At 38.5% G+C, this 24028-nt stretch overlaps 2 protein-coding genes across 9 annotated transcripts in view; one reads left to right on the top strand and one right to left on the bottom strand.

The window, feature by feature from the left end:
* The window catches only part of LOC307028053 (uncharacterized protein), a 66193-nt gene extending 44131 nt beyond the window's left edge, over positions 1-22062 (top strand). For 2 of the 7 annotated variants that reach the window (XM_079662785.1, XM_079662786.1), the window contains 4 exons: positions 20615-20864; positions 21027-21198; positions 21297-21445; positions 21801-22062. In XM_079662785.1, coding sequence (XP_079518911.1) covers positions 20615-20864; positions 21027-21198; positions 21297-21445; positions 21801-21979 — 750 coding nt within the window. In that variant the 3' untranslated portion in view covers positions 21980-22062. Of the gene's footprint in view, positions 1-1959; positions 9144-11106; positions 13727-20614; positions 20865-21026; positions 21199-21296; positions 21446-21800 lie in introns of those variants that run through there. The other 5 variants (XM_079662788.1, XM_079662787.1, XM_079662783.1 and 2 more) reach the window with 5 other exon arrangements.
* Positions 22063-22101: 39 nt separating this feature from the next.
* Positions 22102-24028, bottom strand: part of LOC307028055 (uncharacterized protein) — a 37651-nt gene continuing 35724 nt past the window's right edge. For both annotated transcript variants that reach the window (XM_079662790.1, XM_079662791.1), the window contains one exon: positions 22102-23696. The gene's annotated coding sequence lies outside the window, so the exon portion shown is untranslated. The remainder of the gene's footprint in view (positions 23697-24028) is intronic.

The following is a 24028-nucleotide window of genomic DNA, read 5'->3' as shown; positions in this document are numbered from 1 at the left end:
GCAAAACCAGATATCGACCTTCCTTATCACTAACCAAATCGGTCATTTCAAAAGATAATTTCTTAGCTATCAGTATACTGACACCTCTCATGCCTCTAGAGCAGGGGTATTCAACTAAAATTAAACGAGGTCCAATTAGAGAAAATGTCCCTATGCAAAGGTCCGGAACATCGAAAGGTCTAACTTGCTTTATGAATTAGTGTGATATATATTGAAGTAGCCTGCAGTTTTATCAAGGTCTGCATGTAATCAACAACTGACTGCCAATCAAATAAAGAAAGTACAATTAAAAAAACAGCAATATCTATTGTCAATTAACATTGAACTCTACAGATATACAGTAAAATACTGTGGATATGTGTAATGTTCCTCTCGGGCAGCATTTAAAAATAAAATAGAGAAAATAAATAAAATAGCTTTTGAAAATATGTGTATCATAAAAGTGCTTAATCTTTGTAGCAGCAGCATGAGTTTCCCTTTTTTCTTTGTTAACCGTTTCACATCATGACTTAACAGTTTCAGCCGATTATAGAACAATATCAGTCTTTACACATCATAACAATTGAACAGTTTTAAAGTTTCTCTTTCTTTCCCTCTTATAAGCCTCGCTGACCCTCAGAGCTAACCTGTACTGAAGAGCACATGTGTTTGACAAGCAGGAAATAAAAAAAGAACTCACCTTGTGATAAACCTGCAAGAGAAAAAGCATTTGAGCTCCATACTATTTCAGAAATAATCCTTGACGTGGTTTAAACAGGATGGCGTTTTATCACAACCAAATTTTACTTTATCTCCGGTAGAATTCTGATAAGGCATTAGCTCCGCCTCCTCTTATTAATTTTTTTCAAGCTAAGGACCCAAAATCTGCGTTTCTCTAACAGGGCTTCAAAAGAGGGGTTTGAGCAATATGAGGCATGGCTACAATGGGTGATCTGTTTGGTATTTTGAAAAAAAAACTTTACAGACATGTTTTATATAGGTATGGCCCTACAAGATATTTTTCAAATATAGCATGATAGGTCCACTTTAAACAAGTCAAGTCTCAAGTCATGAATACCAAGTCAAAGTCAAGTCGAGTCTTTTATCAATGTTAGTCAAGTCTCAAGTCAAAAAATAGAAGAATATTTTTTTTTAACATTTTAAAGTAAAATGCTTCAATCTGGTGCACTTTGAGCGCCCAATTACCAGAGACTGATCTAGGGTGTACAACTCTAAAACACCCATGTGAAAAAGATTGGTTTGCATTTTATTCAATAAGTATGTGAACATAACCAATAACCTACCATAACCAATAACAAATAAATGTAGGCTAACTTATTTTATTTTTGTGGTTCATTTATATCTTATTTTACCATTTAATATTTATTTATGCATATTTTTAAATTTCTCCAGTTTTAAACAATATGTTTGGTTACTGTATATATAGTATACAACACGCAATACTGTTTTTATTTATCCTAATAATTATAAAGGTATGCCTTGGAAATATTTGTTTACATCAATTGTGATCAAAACGTTTGAGACCCACTGAGACAACTTAGACTAAAGTGAACTATCTAAACCCTCAGTCCTTTCCTCACTGAGCCTCTCAGTCTGACAGGACAGAACTCTCCCTCCACATTATTGTAGAAACAGCTTCTTATATCCGTTAGCGCAAAACATCCCCCACTTCCTTCACTTACAGCGGCCATCGTACAGGGAAAATGGAAAATGTAACCAAGGTGAAAAGGGTGTTATCTTTACTTAATTATGAATGTTTTTTTTGTATTATATTTGTATTTAATCTTGTGGAAGTGCATATCCCTTGTCCTCCACCAGGGGGTGCTGCAGCACCCTCAGCACCCCTACTTCCCAGACTGTATATGTATTAAGTAGTAAGTTACTTTTTATTGTGTTAACTCTATATGTATTTATGCTTTTTAGATATAATTTCTCTCTTTCTCTGTCCGTCTGTTTTAGAAACCGAAAGGAAGAGAGAGACATCACAGCTGTCAGCAATGTGACAAATCCTTTACAACATCTGAATATTTAAAGCTCCACCTGCGTATTCATACTGGAGAAAAACTGCACAGCTGTGAAGAGTGTGGGAAACCGTTCACGACATCAGGTGCTCTCAAAACACATCAGCGTATCCACACTGGAGAAAAACCGTACAGCTGTGAAGAGTGTGGAAAAACGTTTACTCAATTAGGTCCTCTCAAAACACATCAGCTTATTCACACTGGAGAAAAACCATACAGCTGTGAAGAGTGTGGGAATACTTTCACTAAATCAAGTAATCTAAAATCACATCAACGTATTCACACAGGAGAAAAACCGTACAGGTGTGAAGAGTGTGGGAAAACATTCACAACATCAGATGCTCTCAAAACACATCATCGTATTCACACAGGAGAAAAACCATACTGTTGTGAAGAGTGTGGGAACACATTTACTCAATTAGGTACTCTCAAATCACATCAACTTATTCACACGGGAGAGAAACCGTACAGCTGTGAAGAGTGTTTGAAAACATTCACGACATCAAGTGCTCTCCAAAGACATCACCGTATTCACACAGGAGAAAAACCTTACTGGTGTGAAGAGTGTGGGAAAATGTTCAAGACATCAGGTGATCTCAAAACACATCACCGTATTCACACAGGAGAAAAACCTTACTGGTGTGAAGACTGTGGGAAAATGTTCAAGACATCAAGTGAACTCAAATCACACCACCGTATTCACACTGGAGAAAAACCATACTGGTGTGAAGAGTGTGGGAAAACCTTTTCTCAAAGTATCAGTCTTACCACTGACAGTTAGTCTGTCCTTAGTCTTAGTCTGTCCACACGGTTCCGTCCGTCCCCATGCTTGTGTGTCCGGATCGGGAGATAAGTGTGATTGGTTGTTGGTCGTGCACCAGACATGCCCACCGGCAAGCTTCAACACCACAGAACCGTGTGGACGATATGATAAAGGTGACCTTCAGAGATGGGGTCGTTACTAAAAAAAGATAATATATTACTTTAAAAAAAAGTTATATATTACACTACTTCGTTACTATCTACATAAAGTAACTCGTACTCGTTACTTTACTCGCCGAGAACGTACGAACTGCGCATGCGTGAGTGGCAATAACTCTCCTTATCAGCAGGCGGCGGTAGTGTGTATTTGTCATTCAAAACAGGCAACAACCGGAAGACAGAGAAGAAGAACAGACTATGTGATATAAACAAACAACAAATAGTGTGTGCATTAGCTTCACCTTAGCATGTGTTCTTTGCAGGTGTTTGTGTAGGTTTGACGTGGTGTTTGCAGCAGTGGATAAAAGCTTCTGGCCTGGACACAGTTTGCACCTCACCGTCACATTCTTGTCTATTCTTCGGACAAACTCAAAATAATGGGTATACCTCCACCCCTCGAAAGTTATCGCTGACTCAGCCATGTTTATGCAGCACTGCACGTGGAGATGTGGCAAGTCGCGCAGATTACATACATATAAACCTGCGGTGGAAACCCCTCTTGTCTGTCAGTATGATTATGACTGATTTTATAAAAGTAACGAAGTAACGAGTAGCGCGTTACACTACCAGGGTTCCCACGGTACCTGGAAAACATGGAATTAATTTTTTCATTTTCCAGGTATGGAAAAGTCATGGAAACTGAGCAAAAGTGAACACTTACATGGAAATAGAAACAGTTGTCCTGTAAATTTGTATTGGATGAGGTGTAAAATAGTAATAAAATGAAACTATTGAGCACAGAATTAAGATGAGTTTATAAAAACCCTTTACATGTGAACAGCTTTTACTCTAGATAGAAATGGATGATCCCATGTTGTAGAGCATGCTCTTGGCGTCCTATATGGTATATTGGATGTTGGAATTTGATGCAGGCAACTTGGTGATATGGACTTTAAAAGTATATTTTCGGATTGGTGGACTTCAGGAATAATAACGTTACTCGCGATCTCAATAGAAGGGTCAAATACATGCCAACACGGGAGCCTTGACATCTATAGTGAAACTTCTTATGCAAGTTTATTCTCAAATGTAAGTAGCTGTGTTTTAACTGTGGTAAACTTGAGTTTATCAACGTTAGTTAGTAAGCAGTGCAATCTTGCTAACTAGCTAGAATTTGGATTTGTTAATGATGGTTAGCAAGTACATGGAGTGCGATCTTGCTAGCCAACATTCAGTTTGCTAACTAACTAGCTAGTGTTGGCTAGCTTGTATTGCTAGCTAACTACCAATACATTTTCACATTAGGCTGTGACATTACTTCTTTACTAGTTGACATGAATAGTCTAATCTTGATACATTTTGTAACATTCATTCTTATATCTACTTTTAGCTGTTTTGTGATTTTTCGTTTTTTTCTTAAAAAACATTATACTACTAAATAGGAACATCTGGGGTGAGACATTTTTGAAAAACCATTGATCATGCCTAGACTGATTCTATACATCTATACTGTTAAGCTAAGCTTACTAGTGGGGTTGCTGTACTGAGGAACCACAGGGGAACCAGCCTTATGTTTTCCCATTTAGGTTCATTAGTTTGATTTCCAAAAGATTTTACAGAGTAAGAGTAGGCATACTAAAACCCTTCTACGTTTCAGTGACTTTTCCTAAAACCGTGTTATTCACCACATTTAGGGGAGTTTGTTTTGAATTTGGATTCGTTAATGATGGTTAGCAAGCACATGCAGTGCAATCTTGCTAGCCAACATTCAGCTTGCTAACTAACTAGCTAGTGTTGGCTAGCTTGCAATGCTAGCTAACTACCAATACATTTTCACATTATTTAATTTCTCATCATTAAACATAAATATTAAAGCGTGTTATTATCCCAGTGTGTTGACTCCACACTGCTTTCATCAGCATGTCCAATCTGCCCACTAATAACAAACCAGATACATGTGTTTTATGTAGCTTATATAATGTATTCAACCTCTACTCTATATATGTACTTTCACCTGTTAAAGTTCAGAGCATTTTTTTTAACAATAAATATAAAAACACTGCATTGAAAATACACATAATACATAAATACAAAATAACACAGTATTTGAGAGTCCAAAATAAAATAAATCTATCATATTGATATGACATATCAGGACTCTAACCACCGAAGCCCCGCCCCCTACTCATTATTATATGGGTCATCATTAAGGTTTGGGTGTTTTTGTAATAGATAAATGATAACAGCCTTGTTCTTGTTGTTGGGCCTGGTGAAAATGGACTGCTGTGCATTTAGCTGTCCTTTCAGGCCCCTCCCCTTTTGGGAGCGTAGGGCAGAATTAAGAGGGAATTCCGTCTCGTAGCGTTTGTGCACTGTTTTGAAATGCCGCTCCTAAATTACCCTTCTTCGATAAAGCCACGCTCGCATTGCAGATGAGACAGATGGACTTTGAATTGGAATAGATAACACAATAATCCTCCTCCCACTCGGAGTGAAAATGATATGTTTTGGGCTTTTTTGCTCCTGCCATAATTGCGGTCTTGTGTGTGTGCGGACTGTCACTCCCGTTGACACGGACAACTTCAGCGAACCACTAGCCACGCCCCGACACATGGGGTCATGCCGGCCAATGACAAAGCTTTGATGCGTTTAAGTCTATGGTTCAAGTGCATTATTCTGGCACAGGAAGATTATGTTATAGGGCATTAACGATAAAACAGAATATTGTTGTTCTCGATCGCGATCGACTGGTTGGGCACCCCTGGTCTAAGGACAGAGGGTGTCGTATTGTCATACTGATATTCTGTACAAACTGTGAAGTCCACTGAGACAAATGTAACATTTGTGATATTGGGCTATATAAATAAACATTGATTGATTGATTGAATTCCATTTTAATGTAAAAATCAGAGAATAAATATTAGGTGCTAATGGTAGCCACCAGAGTTATTACAGCTTCCGGTTTTGGTTACGCGTAACTCTCACTCCTTATTTGGTAACGTGTGTGTATTTGGAACCTCCCCTCGATTCCATTGGCTCTAGCGATTAAAAAGAGCTGTCAATCATCAAAATCGACCAAGGAGGGCCAGTGATAGGTCAAATCCACCCAAATGACCCCAGAAGTGGGTTTCTTTGCTAAATCTCTCTAAGAAGGTCAAGTTTCAATTGTTTTGCATCAATCTTGATACAGGCAGGTACTTATTATATGTTATAGTTTGGATTCCTAAAGCTTTTAGTCAACCATCCCATCATTCAAGGGTGGTTTTCACTGTAAGTAATCTTTTTTTTGGACTATAATTTACATTTTTTTACTGTGTTCAATCTGAATTTACTTTAAAATAAAAACATCTATATTGATTCTGACACTTCTACATCCAACTCACAGAGATGTAACCTTGCTTTGAGAAAAAATACGATTAATTTACCCCTTTTAGAAAGGAAGATATGGTCATTTGTTCTGAGAATGCCATTTTCGAGCCTGAGACCTGAAAAACAGGCTCAGGGCTTAACAAGTTAAATAAATTGTCCATGGACATAAAGACAGGCCGGGCATCAAGGGCACCTAGGAGAAAACAGCGGTGTTTTTTATTTATATATACTGTGTTTATATAGTACAAGACCTGAGTACTTCGACTTTAACTCAAGTACAAGATCTAAGTACTTCTCCACCTCTGTAAGTATAGTAAGGAGTGCCTTGAATCTCTCAGTCAGAGCTGGTTGATGTTGCTGGAAAAGAGAGGTTTGGTGCCCTCTGCTGGGTTTTTTTCAGGTGCATGAATGCAATGAACTAAATATCTCAAAAAGCACAATTATTTAAACTGGCACTCAAAACAGCAAGACCATAGCTCCAAAACTCAACACATTTTCAGCTCTGCACCCAAATTTCACTCCAACATGCATGGCCCTTTCTGCAAACACTGCACACGGTTCTGTAAGTAAAACACGGGAATCTGACGTATAACACTGCCATTCCTGTAAAACTGCAGCAACATTAACCGTTAAAGTTAACACTTTTGCAAACTCTGTAGATAGTTTTAAAATCAGAATCCTGTTCATTGTCGTAAAGTAAAATAACTTTTGTTGTGTTTCATGCTGCTTTGTTTTGGTCCTGCAAACATACGAAACCCTAGAAATGTGTAATTTGAGGAAGTCATATTCATTTCTAATTCTAACATTATTGAATTATTTTTAACTTGAAGTTAGTTTGATGGTTTTTGCATATTACATCCTATTTAAAACACTGAAGTTAGTTTGATCATTAAACAATGAGTAATTTGCATTTTTAAAATAGATGCAGTATATATCCCATATTATTTATTTTTCAGACTTTGTATTTGTGATCTTTCATTATCTGCTAGCTCCTGTCTGATTTCAGTATCAGAGTTTCTGCTTCCCCTCTGGAGTTTATTTTAATCATCTTTGAACAGCTGTTATGTAACCTCCACTCTCTGCAGACTCCACACTGTTAGTGAAGTTATATAAGCATTATTAAGAAATAAATAGTACCTAAGTTTTTAATTATTTTATTTGAGTTTTGATGATTTCTTTTGAATATTTAATAAGGCCTATTTTTTTTGTTGCATGTGCAAAAGTTTGTTATTTTATTTTGAGCAAACACATCACTACATCATCTACCATCGGAGGCCAAGCAACTCTTCAAACTGTAAGTCATTTAAAGGAAAGAAAACGAGTTAGAACTGTCTGTCTTCCTTGGCTTGACGGAAAGACAAGGAAGGAAGCCACGACAAGACACATAACATAAAGAAATATTTCATTAACAATGTATTCCTTGAACTCAATGATGATACCTCACACAGTAAATTGATATCATTGTGATTCCTATATGTTATTTATGTATCTGTGAGGTGGGGGTTCCCTGTAGGATTTAAGCTATAACGAGCATTTAGTTGCTGCTTCTCCTGCAGTCCTGCAGCCGCTGCCTTTGATGTCGGCGTGTTTTTCCCAGCGTCGGTGGAGGCTTGATTTGCATACGAAGATATTCTATCCTCCCCTTTGTTTTCAGAGAGTGGTGGTCTTCATCGATCAGAGGACTTTATCTCAGTGGTTCGAGGTAGATTTGGCGTTGCGTCGGTAAAACTTTTGTGTGCTACCCTGCAGTATACAAAGTCATTAAAACTAGCTGCACCTTTACCAGCTTTAATAACACTCAATGCATTAATAATTATAAAACATATAATGTATATTATTCTGAAATGGACCAATCTGCACAATGACTACTTTTACTGTCGGTACATTAAGTATATTTTGATGCTAATACTTTTCTATTTTTACTTGAGTAACATTTTTTAATGCAGGACTTTTAACAGAGTATTCCTACACTCTGGTACTTCTACTTTTACTGAAGTAACACATATTTTTTAAGTTGATCGTTTATTTGAACCGGGACAATGCACATTACTGAACATTTTAAACAAATATTGCTTTGAGCTAATTTCCATCCTTAGTCCCGTCACATATCTAAGAAATTCTACTTTTACTACAAGATCTGAGTACTTCTACTTTTACCAAGGGACACTATCTGAGTACTTCTACTTTTATAAATATAATCAAGTGTTAAATCAGACTTTAGTTCCACCTGGAGTAAATTCAGCTACCCTGCAGTATACAAAGTCATTTAAACTAGCTGCAACTTTACCAGCTTTGATAACACTTTCATGATCAATAATTATATTAAAACCATGATTAAAACCCATATAATGGAAAACAAATGTATTATCACAAACAAACATTTTTCCCATACCAGTCCCATATATATATTTATTATTATTATTATTATTGTTGTAATTCATATTTATTTTAATACCGTTTTTCACCACAGGGAGGCAGTGAATTTATGTTCAAAAGAAAAACTCCATGACGCATTGCGGCAGTCCGTTTCTAGCTTCCGGTCCTCAGCAGATAGACGTTGTTAACAGACGTTGACGCAGATGTTATATCGAATGTGTTGTGTTCAAGAGACTTTTAAAACACATACAAAGAGTTAGTTTATCCTTGTAGGGTGATTTATCCGTGCTTTAATCCGTTAAAACCGTGTTTTTGTTGCCTCCCGTACTTTGTTCGTAGCTTTTCATCCCACGTTGCTGATCGGGAAACATAAGTAAAGTCAGATTAGTGTGTTATGGCAGTTTTTTTTATCAAGGAGAAGAAAGACTGAAGAACCAGGACGAAGAGGAGAGAGAGGTAAAGTGTGTGTGTGTGTGTGTGTGTGTGTGTGTGTGTGTGTGTGTGTGTGTGTGTGTGTGTGTGTGTGTGTGTGTGTGTGTGTGTGTGTGTGTGTGTGTGTGTGTGTGTGTGTGTGTGTGTGTGTGTGTGTGTGTGTGTGTGTGTGTGTGTGTGTGTGTGTGTGTGTGTGTGTGTGTGTGTGTGTGGTGGCCGCCGAATCATCATGATAAGCCCACAATTAGTATTGTAGCGTCTCGCTGCGATAAAACACACCTTGTCAGCGCTGTCATCTGCTGGTGCGTTAAAGACCACCTCTAGTGTCGGAATTTGGAAAATTAATTTTGAGTTTTCTGATGGCAGTTAGAGTATAGGCGACAAACAAGGGGAATTATCTTCCTCTTGACACCGTCTGTTATTTACAAAAAAACACCTAAATATAGGCTACTTGTTATTGTGCTTATGTCTTTCTGTGTCTTCATCTGTAAACTCCCTCACCACGGTCGTGTCTCAATTCAGGGGCTGCACCCTTCGGAGTACGCATCCTACGGAGGACCCAGCCCACGTAGACCGGGGTAGGCTGGACCGAGCGGCCTACGAAATGAGACGGTCTAGCCTACGGAGCGCTTCGTTAGTGTTCTAATCTTAGTAGATGTGATTATAACAGTTTATATTCTCCTTCTTCCCCTAAACGAGTCCAGATGACGTCCCACTGACGTCCCAGGTCAGCACCTCTAGATCCAGCACCACCGTGACCCCCCACTCTGCTGAAATCCACAATTAAACATTTTCTAATAATAATAATAATTAATCAAATTAAACTAAACTTAAGAAAGTTTAATGACCTAGAGATATCCTATTATTCCACTGTTTATGTACAAATCTTGGAAATAATGGTTACAACCTCAGTAAATGAAATAAGCAATGTGTTTAACAATTACTATTTTACTTCAATTTTGTATTTTCATCTAATCACAAAGTAGAGGTAAGAATATATCCATCCTCTCTTTTGCTTCATGTCTTCTATTATTATAACTTTCATAATTGAGACAGAGGAAATGAATCATGTTATTTAACATCACCAGCAGTAATACAAATATTAGCAAAAGTGTGTTTATGGAGTTGTTTATTTGTATTATATGTGCAGCAAGTATATAGAAGCAGCTGTTTGAGGAATCAGACAGACTCAAGCTATAATCGTTAAATATCTATTTAAAGAAAGAACACATACAAAATCAAATTCTGAAACTAAGACACAAGTCTGTAGAACGGCAGTAAGTAGAGGTCTGGGTGGAGGATGCTCCTGATCGCCGTTTTGCTTTCTCCAGCACCTCGGGGGTCCAGGTGGATGGCAGCTCTGTCCTGATGATCCGCTGGGGTTAGGGGTCCTTCTCCAGCAGATCCATTTCTCCAGAATTGTCCTAATCACAGAGAAAAACAAGAGAAAAAGTGAATTAATCATATTAAACACAGGGTTGCAAAAGTATTATTGCAAAATGTAACTAAGCATTTCAGACAAACAATCCTTTATTATGATAAGGACCATTTCAAATGATGTACTGTTCTGGTTTCTAAAAAACTAAAGAGAAGAAATTACAGTCACACTTGCATCCCTTTGACAGTCAATCAATGCAGCATTGCACAAACAAACATCAAGCAAAAGGCTGAGGTCTATTTGTGACTGTCTTATTATTGTGGGATTAGGATCAATTAAATACTCTAACTTAAATAAAAGATGATAAAATCTGTTGGAAATATTTAAAATAGGCTTTTTTTATAGCCCTACCTCAAAGCAGCATGAGCTCAATACAAAGGTTGTATTGTTGTCTCAAAGTTTAATAAACAGCAAAACATGTCAGAGAAAAGAAATAAAGCAAACAGCAGCTATATACGTCAGGGTAGCATTTGATAAATCACATGTACTGTAGGCTATACCGGTCTAAATGTTTTCACTTTGGTCTATTTATGTAATATAAAGTATAACAGAGCCAAGATCTCTGTATGTCTTTAGTAAACTTTTGAATTGAATTAAAAATAAGTGTAAACAACAGTGCAGCACGTCCAGCTAGCTAGTTAGCGTCACTAACGTCACATATTTATCCGTGTTATTTAACGAAAATGTACGTTTTAATGCCCCTTGGGTTTGACGTGTGTGACGTTATTTAATTTAAATTAAGTTACAACCCAATACTCAGATTTATTAGTGATTCCTCTGCTTGCTGCTGCTTTTAAATCCACTCTGCTGGGGAGACCGGAAGCCATTTAATTTGAAAAAAACTCGCTCTTCCCCTGCGCCTATTGCACCCTGGGATATGGTAGGCTGCGGAGTGTACATCAGATGTATCCTTCAAATTGGGGAAAAGTAGGCCGCGTTCGGAGGACTCTACAAATGCAGTCTCCAAAGGGTGCAGCCCCTGAATTGAGACACGGCCCCTCTCTCTGTTTCCTTGATCGCCCTCTCAGGAGAGCTTCACTGTCCCGCTTCATTCTAGGATTTCTGCCATGTCTCTACTTCAGTTTGACCATCTCTGTTATGCAGTTATGGAATACTAAATAAATAAGTAAATAGATACCGTACCGTAACTGCGCTCATAAAGAATGATAAGAATAAGAATAATGCGTATTGAACTGGTTTCATTAATTAGTGAGTTTATTTAAGGTAATTAGTTAGAAGCCCTATTTTATCAGAATGTCTGCACAGCAGTTACAATGGTCAAACTACATTAAAACAGAATTGTCCCCTTTTTCTCTTTAATAGTTAGTAACATTAGATATTTTAATGAGATATGGACCGCAAAACAAAAAATTTCCCTGGTTGTCCTTTTATGAACTACCGAATGCAAGTAGTCACCTTAGCTTATTTTGTTATGAGATGATAATGTGAATTACTCTTCAAATTAGTTAATGTAAAAATCGTTAGGTGAGAATTTTCAAAAGGTCTTATGATTTCTTTCGGAGGGGAGGCGTTTTGTGTGTGTGTGTGTGTGTGTGTGTGTGTGTGTGTGTGTGTGTGTGTGTGTGTGTGTGTGTGTGTGTGTGTGTGTGTGTGTGTGTGTGTGTGTGTGTGTGTGTGTGTGTGTGTGTGTGTGTGTGTGTGTGTGTGTGTGTGTGTGTGTGTGTGTGTGTGTGTGTGTGTGTGTGTGTGTGTGTGTGTGTGTGTGTGTGTGTGTGTGTGTGTGTGTGTGTGTGTGTGTGTGTGTGTGTGTGTGTACTTTGCATACTGCAGGGTAGCTTGTGAATTTACTCCAGGTGGAACTAAAGTCTGATTTAAGAGTTGATTATATTTCACATCATTGATCCAAATCAATGAAGGTATTCAATACATGTAGTGGAGTAAAAGTACAAAGTAGCATTCAATGGAAATAGTGTTGACAGACCTGCTGTTCAAGTGGCCGTGACAGACCTCACTTTTACCTCGCCTACCTCTATTAAGCTTACCATTGATAACAAATGCTAAATTGGCTATAATGTGGTTTGATGGAAAGGGTATATGTCTCAATAATGTCTTATCAGACATGTGAAGCTAGACAGAACATCCTGAACTCTTGACCTATGCACGTTATGCATTTTAGAAGGTGCAAGCAAAGCAAGTTCCAACCACAATTCTAGGAAGGCGTTGTGGTTTTTGACACCTTTACAACGACTGAGGACAGCAATGCACACAGGATGAGAGGGAAGTGTGTACAGACTTGATGATTTTAGGGCCAACATCCAGGAGCAACACATCTTAGAGACAATAGAGACAGTTTTATTAAGTTTGCTTTTGTTAATAAATGTAATTTGCATATTTTAAATTGAAGTTAAAATAAATCTCAATTCTAAACATGACATTGAAAATGTGTTTTGCTTTCATGAAAATGTTCATATTCCCTTGTTAAAATTGCATATCATTACTATAGTCTTCATTTGTTTAATTTTAACTTTACATTTTTCATTGATTCGTTAAAGGGGACCTATCATGCAAAATGCACTTTTGTACGTCTTTTATACATGAATATGTGTCGCCGGTGTGTCAGGGAACTCACCAAGCTTCAGAAAACACAACCCTCTCTCTTTTCCTACATACCCAAATCTCTAAAAACGGGGCTGCAACGGAGCTGATCCAGATTTGAAATGGTTTCTGACGTCCGAAACGGGGTGGTCCGCCTATATGGGCAACTCTCCACCTATCAGGGGAATGGGGGGTTGGGCCACGTCCATTGCCCAAACTCTCATTCGCATATAGGCTTTCGGCAGGCTAAATCTCCCCCAGTCACATCTGTGTTTTTGCCTGCTCTTGCCAGGATGTCTAAGTATAATAAGTATATAAGGGAGTTAAACGTTGTGCTGTTGTTGGCTGCAAGAATCGGGACAAGGACAAGGGACTGCATGCAATGCCACCTCTGGAAAAAAAGAAGAATCTGTGGCTAGACTTCATTTTCAAGGGACATATGCCAGAAGACTCCGGCAGATTTCTGCGTGTGTGTTCTAAACATTTTACCACGGACATGTTTATGAACTTCACTCAAGTCAAAGAAGGATATGCCTCCAAACTAAGGCTAAAACCGGGATCAATACCAACCATCCGGGACCAGGTCAGTGATGCCACATCCAACTTTGAAGCTGTAAGTTTTTATTTAGCTGTGTTTTTCCTGATAAAGCTATCTCTAGCTCAGGGGTGGGCAAACTTTTTGGCTCGGGGGCCACTCATGAGTTGTAAATTTGACAGACGGGCCGGGCCAGTATCAGATCGGTAAAAAAAAAATTTAGCTGTCCACTCCTCATTATACACTCGGCACTCAATGTTGACTTTTCTTTTCTTTGGTCCACTCATTGTTACAGATGCAGGTTCAAAGGTGAATTAGGTTCAAAGGTTAATCATTGCGTCATCGTTTGCTTCATGACGTAACCGTTTACGTGCCTTCTTATGACCCACACTGCGTTTTACGTCACTGATTTTCTCCGCAACACCGCTCACAACAACAACATCAATAGAGGACTGCGTCGGGTAGTTTTTAATCATACGAAGCCAGATTAAATTAAAGAACTACTTCTTCAGCCTTGTACCTTTCTCCAGAGTGCGGTGGTGCATTGTTTATTAATGTGGTTCAGCTGCATTACTACCTGCTGCAGTGCTGCTCGTGCACCGGAGTTTATTCTCCCGTTAACTCGCGGCAGCGGCCGCTGTAAAGTTTTCATTGTCTGACTGTCACACAAGCAGCTCATAAATATCCCCCATCCCCATCAATGAATGTGTTTTAGTCTGAAAGCTGTTTGGCATCACAACGCTGTTATGAATGTTTCTCTGCCATTCTACAGGTGATGTTAGCAACCGAAGCTAATCAGACTATCTTGACTACTTGTTGCTATCATATTGTGGAATAAGCCGTTTTCACACATATTTTACCGGCGTAGTTTTCGTTATGATTTTACTTGTGATGGCCACATGTAGCCCATTGATTCCATCCGATAGTTGCAATAACACAAAACAAAAGGAAAACATCCGCCTCTTCACAATAGTCAATAACAGTGAACGTATAGTTATTAAAGTAAGGTAAAAATAAACAGAATCACACTAAGCCTGGTTAGTGTTGCCTGACTTTATATAAGTGTTTTTTATAAGTGTGTGGTCGCGTTCTAGTCACTTTGCTCAGCGCTACTGCTTGTTACTTGTATTCGCCGACCTTGCCAGGTTGCCGAGTGGGGCCAGCTGAGAGAATAGACCAGACTCCAGCAAAGGTAAATTATGTCTAGTGCGCCATCTAGTGGGATCAACTGAAATGCCGGGTATTGCAGGAAAAAGGCCAAATGAATGCGGTCTTTACTATAATTTGGACAATTTTGTACCAATATTCGGCAGGCCGGATTCAAAAGCCCAACGGGCCGTATATGGCCCGCTTGCCCTAGTTTGCCCATGCCTGGTCTAGTTTGTAGCATGTAGCTACGCTGTATCAATTTCGCCTCAAAGCAGTGGCGTAGCCACCATAGGCCAAGGCCCACCCAGTTTACTCATTGGCCCACCCTGAGAAAGCCTCTGTGTCATTTAAAAAAATATATTTAAAATGTTTTTTTTAATTATTTAATTATTATTATAAAAAAATGTATTCACCCATTGAGAATATCCAAGAATTAAAAGTGAAATTCAAGTGAACAAATATCGAGTTTAATTAATGTTGTATGTGTTTTGTCCTCTGAACCAAACTCATTTACGGTAAAAACTGATTCTTGGTTCCAGGGCGCCATAATAACGTGAGAGAGGCAGAGCGCTGCCTGCAAAATAAATGATGGCTCAAAGTTCACTAATGAACTTTGTTTTTTTTTAGAAAGCCAGACTCCAAGAAGAGCCCCCACTGCCCTCATCTAGCAGCGATCTATACCAGGGGTTCACAAACTTTTCAGCCCGCGACCCCCAAAATAACAGTGCCAGAGACATTATTATTATGAACATTTATCCATGCTGAAAGTAGATTTAGATGTGTTAGGAGTGAGATAGAGATTATTATCTAATATATGCATCTGATGAAGCATTGCATGAAGTCTGTTGATGATCAGAGGCTGTTGTTGGGGCTGCATAAACGTTTTTTAATGTTTGTTTTGTAGACAGACCATGATGGCCTTAGAGAGTTAAACTTGGGCCTGCGACCATAGTTTTATTGTATTTTGTTTTAAAAATCCACAGCGGAGGTTTGTGTTGTACTCCATGCGGTGTATTTTGCATATCTCTCAGTAGCCAACAATCTGTGAGTCTGTTGGCTCGGACATAAACTCGTGTTTAAAATAATACTACATAATAAATGTAGTCTACATTTCATAATAAGAGGTGTAAAACCTGAGAGGATTTTAAATCGCATTTGAACTAAATGCTTATATAATCTGTAGTTGTATTTGTATTGTTGATTTAATGTGTGAACGAGGCGATATAGAGAAGGTTAAGCTGTCATTATTAGGCTGTAATTTGTTATATACTGTTGGAATGGGTAAGCAGGCATATTATTTATGGATATTTGTGGAGTTAGGTGGTCCATGAGTGTTTTTTATTGGTTAAGCGGTCCTTGGTATGAAAAAGTTTGAGAAACACTGCGCTAGTGGATTGTCAAAGGGGGAGCCTCGTTGCGGGGAAATTATACAGATGGCTAGTCCCCCCCTGAAAATTTCTATGCAAACGTTGTTATTAATAATAATTAAAATGAAAAAAATTATTAAAAAAATTAATCAATTTTTTTTAATTTTCCATTTTTATTTTGTAATCATCTCGCGACCCCCACTTTGGGAACTCCTGATCTATACGATCATTTTCTGATAACGATTAAATAGCCACGCCTACCCCCACGTCTCCCTCTCCCCACCTCTCCTGCTCATGGCTCCTGCTGCTGCGCTGTCAGAAGAAAACCAATTTTAACGGAAACTCTGCCGCACGGTTCCCTCGTCCCTTGGAAGAGGCGGAGAGGTGGGTGTTTTTCATCTGCTGGTGGACTACCGGAGAGATATACACAGGGTTGGGTCGTAACAATAGACTGTATATATAAATGGAAGTAGTGTCCGTGACGTCACCCATAGGATTCTGCAGAGTTGCCGAGAAGCCCTTAGTAGGCGGAGTCGGCCACTAACGGCTTGACAGCGACGTCAGAGTCTAATCCCGCCTGCTCCAAATAAGGGCAAAGAGGCGGAGCCGAGGAGGGACCTGCTGCCTCCGAACTGGAAGTAAACGGAGCTAGCTCAGGCTAAGAAGCTAAGTTAACATGAAATACGTGCATACCAAGTTACTGCTAACAGTGTAGTTCCCCTATATAAACGTTACATTCATAATCAAATGAGACAATCTGCAAGAGAATTAGCTATGTTTTGTTATTCTTAATGCTTGTTATTCACACGTTAAGAAAAGACGGACTCAACCGCACGGACCTAACGGAGCTGCAGTGGGCTAGCTCCGGGACGCCGGCTGGAGCTAGCCCCCTGTGGCTCTGTTAGCTCCGGCGGCCACCACTGGGATAATTGGGTCCCCTATTAACATTTGCTCCCGTTTAGCATTATGGGCGTCATAGCCATAGACTATAAAAGTCTTACCCAAGGCTGAATCATAAACTAAAATGTATATAGTATAAAGGGTTATGTCCTTAGCTGGCTAATAAGTAACAAGCTAAGCTACCAAGCACACAAACACCTACGAACGGGACATGTATAATATTATCATGGTTGTAGCCTAGCAGAGTGGACAAGTTGCTGTTAGCTGACAGTGAGGCATGTACATGTCCATCAAAGTGACCACGCCCTCATTTATGCAAAAGCTTTAAGGCTTAATATTAATTAAACAGATGACTTGAGAAAAAATTCACTCCCCCGAATCCATATTCATGAAGGGGGGATCTAACTATACAGAGAATATGGTTTTTTGAACCACAATGTAAACATGTTTAATTCTGCTCTAAAGTTGGGCATTTTAACATTGGGGTCTATGGAAATTGCTCCCTTCTGCAGACTGCTCCTACTGGCCACTAGATGAACTGCAGTTTGAGGCACTTCCGCATTGGCGTCCCGGCTGCGTCTATCGTTATTCCAACCCAGTTTAGATTTAACCACGCCCACTTCCGCATTACGCAAGGATCGACGTAGCTCTACGTAGACACGGCACACCCGCGAAATCTGAATCTGACAATGAATCTGACAAGCAAAATACCGTCCTTATAAATGCTGCATAATATCATAGACTGTATGCATAATATACAATATCTTTGTCAATATGACTGACGACCACACTAATGCAGTGCTGAGGTAATGTTAATTCATCATTTAATATTAATTCCTGATGGATATAAGAGGGATACATTAGCAAACATCTGTTATATAGCCTATATATAATGTTTCGTTTTTTTGTTTGTCATGTAACATTTTAACGTTTATTTAATATTTTAGAGACATTTATAATATGTTATAAATGTCTATTTTAACATTAATATATATATATGTTTATAAATGAATAAATGTCTGTAGGCCTATATATATATAAAATAGTATCATTAAATAATGCTAATACTTACACCAGCTGAGATGATAAAACACCAATAAACATCTGTGTGTATAAATGAATAAATACATGTGTGAGTACATATAAGTGTGTGTTTATATATATATATATGTTTATAAATGAATAAATGTGTGTAGGCCTATATATATATATATATATATATATATATATAAAATAGTATCATTAAATAATGCTAATACGTACACCAGCTGAGATGATAAAACACCAGTAAGACAAAAAACAACTATTCCTGCTTTATCGCGACCGCTATGGCTATAACTGCCGAAGATGAAGTCTATGACGCTAAAGCTACATTCTTGCGTAATGCGGAAGTGGGCGTGGTTAAATCTAAACTGGGTTGGAATAACGATAGACGCGTCCCGGCTCTTCCCCAGAGTTTGCCGCTTGGTCGTAACGGAATACATGTAACGGCGTTACGTAATCAGAATACAAAAATCAAGTGTATTCAGCTGGCGTTACATTTGAAAAACGAGAAATCTGATTACAGTTACTTTTGTAAACCTGAAGTGAATACATTTTGGAATACTTATTGGAATTATTGGTGGAAAAGTTTCCTCACAAAATGTAATATTCATTACCGGCAGAACTGTGTGCAGACTGCACAGCGCTGCAGCATGTCTGTGAGCGAGAGAGAGATGCAGCGTGTCTGTGAGGCCCCGCCCCCACACGCAGATGAGAGAGAGACATCTCTTTTAAAATATATTGAAAGTTAGAAACGGAGATGGTTAAAAATAGATAAAAGATGGTTAAAAATAGATTTACGTTTATGTAGCATTTATTTATTGTCGAAATGATGACATTTATAACGGGATCAAATCAAAGTGAATGGCCTGCTGCTGCTGAATGCATGGGGCAAGTGACTGGAAAAAGTTTTAAAAGTTGCATATTCTCATTACATCGTTTCAGATAATAATAATAATAAATAATAATGATAACTCATTCTATTTAGGGGCGCCTTTCAAAGCACCCAAGGGCAACTTACAATTCATAACATATTTTAAGGAAAGGTTTTAAGACAGTACAAAGAATGCAGTCCAGGTGATGTTTTTTATGTGGGGTGCAGCTGTCCAGAATGACACCAAGATGTTGTGTTTGTGCTCTTGATAAGCCATTAAAACAGTAAAATACGTGTCTCCTGTTCACCAAAACATACCCATCTGTTATGGGGAAAGAAAGTATTTCAAAAGTATTCTAAAAGTAATCTGCCACCGGTACCGGCGGGGATTGTTGTTAGCTTCTGATGCGCAGAAGAAAAATCTGGCCCACCCTATTTTTTACAGGCCCACCCTAAAGTACATTTCTGCCTACGCTACTGCCTCAAACCCAAACAGTAATCGGTTAGGTGTTTATATGTTTTTTAATGCTGTCAAAATTATTGCGTTAAAGGCGGTAATTAATTTTTGGAATTAATTGCGTTAAAATATTTAACGCATTTAACGCATGTGCAGAATGGCCCGCCCCATACATCCCACCAGTGGCAGCGCGAGGGTATGGCTGGGGTAGGCTACACCCATACCAAGAAATGGCTTAGCCCCACCATGAAAAATGATGTTAAAGTAAGCAAAATAAAGTCTTCCAAGTCGCGCCGAGAATTGCACAGATAGCAGTTAGTGAGATTGATTTCAGTAGCCACTTGTCTGGAAATACCGAAGACCAGAAACGGTTTTGAAAACTTTTGTCACGTAGTGATCGTCTTCTCAACAGAACATCTTTGATAATGTTATAATAAACATACATACTGTATGTTAAATGGATATATCCGCCTTCTTTCATTTATCTTTCCATTCCCACAACAATATACATAAAGAAATGGTATATTTTGGAAATAGTTCGAATGATGATTGATCATGATTAATTAATTTTTAAGCTGTGATTAATCTGATTAAAAATGTTAATCGTTTGACAGCCCTAATGTTTTTGTAACATTTTATTTTGTACGCTCCGCAGTCTTTGCTTTTATTTTAATTGTCAGGCATTTGCTAACATGTTCAGACATACTGCCGTAATGGCGATCTGTGTGAAGGCTGTAAAGCTACGCCATAGCCGATAACACAAGTATTTATTCTCCTATTTATTAGTATTTTGTATCCTCTAAAATCATATTGAGTAAGACAACAACAAACGTAATCTTCTGTAGCTAAGTGCCGTTTTTTGCAGCGTTATATGTAAAAGCTTTTGTGATTGTAGCCTGTAAGAATGATCAGATATCATCGATCTGTAAGCTAAGCTATGCTAATGAGACATGACGCCCCTCTCCAACACATCATCTGTATCCTGTCAGAAACACAGCATGCACGTTACGGTTCCAAACTAATTCAGATTGGAAAAGGCTAAGCAAAGACCTTTGCTAAATAGACAGTTTTAGCCCCCGTCTTTTGGGATTTCAGACTATAATTATCCAAATAGTATTTTCTCATCCTGAATACTAAGTTGAGATGATTTTGTTCTAACTATGTTTTCTTCTTTACAGGCCAGCACCTCACATACTACCAGCAGATTAAAAATGAAGGACTGCGAAAAACTTCGAAAATGGATGAAGAGTATAAGAAACCACATATACTGGACTGCAGCAACCTCCACCACTGGGCCTGAGAGAGTGGCCAAATGGACTTCCATCCTGAACCACGTGCAGGATGTCCACTCTCATGATGACCCCCTGTTCCCTAAGTGCCTTCATCCACTGCGCACAACCACAGATAAAAGGAAATGGATGGCAACAGGTATGTTGTTCATAAACCATGATACATACATTACATTACTCCTGTATAAATATTTGTAAGGGACAACTATTAAATACAGGATGTTGTCAGACACAATCTATAAAGCATGACAATTTCAAATATATATAATAACAAATATGACTTTGATTTTCAAATTCTTAGGAACGCCGGCCTTTTGCAAGCTGGAGAAAATTCTCTCAAACAAGAGGATTTTGAAAGCTGTGGCCAAACTCAGCCCCCACCACCAGACTCCATCTTTGGAGGCATTCCACGGCGTCATCCTGCGCTTTGCTCCAAAGAATATTGTGTTTCCATTTCTTGGAATGTTGTGCAGGTAAAATAAACCATAGTTACTTATAATTAGTGACAATTTGTACATCCTTTGCTATTTTTGCTTATTTAAAAAAAGAATTCTCATTACGGAAATTAAAGACTTTATCTGGCAGCCCTGCACTACAATGAAAACGCTGATCGTGCACAAACCACTACATCCACTGGAAACCCTCTGTATAAACTGCAGTTCCCAAAGGCCAGGAAGGGAGAATGCAGAGCAAAACCCATAAAGACTGAGCCCACATTCCGTAAGTGTTTAAAATATTTATTATACAACTATTTACACAACAAAATGTACACGTTACATTGGATGTTTCACATTTCAAATCTCTTTCAAAACAAACTGCAGCGTTACAACAACAATGGCAGAAGTAAAAGAGTAGTCTTCCATATAAATTAGGACGCAAGCACATGAAAAATAAATCTATTGAAGTGCCGGTAATATTCACATTTATACATTTTTAAAAATGAAGTATGTATTGCACAACTGGCACAACAAATTATAAAATAAACAATATTTGAAAAAAGTAGAAAGAACTTTCAGTTTTTTCACATGCAAATCTAAACCAAATATTTGTTTTGCTTTTTTAAAATATTGCACAGGCTACTTTGCCAACTTGATGGACCTCATCTTCGACCAAGTCTTTGTGGACCCTGCACCATTCATACAGGAGCTTTTCAAGATACCCATCCCAGAGGACCTGTGTTCTCAATATGAGCGACCTGACAGGGAGGAGGTCATCGCAGGTTATGCTTCATGGTTCAATTTGACTGCTGTCTGAACCCAACATAGACGTTATGCGGATCAGGAAACTCCCTGTGAATCCTGAGAACAACTCAGGCCGGAATGACCACTCTGATCTTGTGTCCAGCACCAGCTCACAAAACTTCTGTAGGCTAGATACCTGTGATGCCTGAAATTATTGCAAAGAATATTTAGTGAAAAGCCTGTGTCATTTATGTAAAATACAAGTACATTTACTTTTTTTTATGGGTTCAAAGAACCGCTGCTTTTGACAATAAAGTTCCGACAGTTGTCATGGCTTGGCTTTTGGCCATAACAAAAAGCGTGGGAAGGACGAAAACATATATGAAAAATATATTTATTAACAGAAGCTTAACGTAAACAAAAAAAACTAACACAAAGGAAAAACAAAAGACGAAGCGACGTAGCTGCTCCGAGGTCAGGTCCTCTGCGGGAGGAGATTGCGGGTCTCACGCAGGCCCTTTAACCCTCTGGTACCGGCCGCCAGGTGTCCTCAATCCCAGCTGATAGACCAAAGGGAAAACCTTAAAGGAACATACACACACACCAGAGATAACAAGGCAGGGGTCGTCACACAGTTTATATCAAATGTGTCATGATTATTCATGTTGGATGGGTAAATATGCTGATTTCAAAAGCATAAGGTTGTGTGTGGACTTTTTTTTTTCCATCAACATGGTTGTGTTATGCCATTGCTGTGTAGTATATCATATAATGGTAACGCCATGTACAATGACAGAATGAAATGAAAGATTGCATAAAACCATATACACCAGTATTTATTTTCATGAACAATATTAGCATACGTTTTACAAATTCAGTCAAAAAGAAACGAACCACTCACTGCTGTATTTGCCTCATCTGTAGTCTCCCATATTCAGCTCTGTATATATTAAATGCATTCTGCAGGGAGAACACATTTAGGCACACAGGCTCCAATCCAGGATGGTCCACCATACAACGCACAGAGTTCTCAAGTTCCTGCATCCGTCTTGACACCTATAGTGGGATAAACATATATTGAATGACATGTCAAAAATGTATTCTCTAAACAGAGAACTTAGTGAAGCTAAATGTGTAGCAAAAATGTTACCTGTGGTATCTCAATGCAGCACACATTCTCAGGTTCAGAAGGCATTGTAGCGCAATTTCCACATGTACACCTGTATAAAGAAGTCAATAAATTAGCTTTTCAAAACACATATGAAGCTACACACATTGCTGACAACTGAGGTGTTTACGCATCTGGATTTATACTTTTTATGACTTTTTACTTTTTGTATGACTTTTTATTGTATGATATACATATATGTAGCCTACCGCTGTTTTTGTATTACAAACTCTACGTTACAAACTACACATTTCATTCTTGCTAATTAGCCAAAATATGAAAGAAATAAGTAGCAAGCATCATAACAACATAGTTAACGTAAAATAAATAGGGACACAAGTGTGTCAACTAACCATTCAGAAAGGTCCTGCTGCAACCGAGATATTTGCACTTCCACCAAAACCTCGTCTCCTTCAGTGTCCGATTCTGGATCATACTCATCATAATACGCTTGAACACATGCATTTGCCTGGGAGAACATGTTACTTCTCGTGTCGTATTCACAGCAAGCATGGAAACATTACGCTCGTGCCTCACCCCCCTGCAAAGGAGGGGGCGTGGTCAGCTGCAGCTCATTTGCATGAAAGCTACGTCACAGAATCAGCCCTTTGTGAAGACAGGGCTGCAATAGAGCAAATAGAGCGAAATGAGGCATGGCTAAAATGCATGATCTGTTTAGAATTAAAAAAAAAAAACTTCAGACACATGTTTTATATAGGTATAGCCCTCCAATATGTTATTCAAATATAACATGATAGGTTCAATTCTTACTTAAAGTGGACCTATGTGACTCACTCAAAGATAGAAAAGGGGTAACCACCTGATGCAGAGAGGGAGGAGGGAAGAGACTATAAAAGATGATGAGTGAAGAGAAAGGGGGGAGCTTGGGGGGACTTTTTTGAGGCTTGATTTTGGGGCCCTTGGTCTGGGCTCTTATATACCCCTTTCACACCA

Source organism: Notothenia rossii (assembly GCF_949606895.1).
Source record: "Notothenia rossii genome assembly, chromosome: 2".
NCBI classification, from domain to species: domain Eukaryota; kingdom Metazoa; phylum Chordata; class Actinopteri; order Perciformes; family Nototheniidae; genus Notothenia; species Notothenia rossii.
Note: the sequence above shows the minus strand (reverse complement) of the source record. Positions and strands in the feature narration are given on the sequence as shown.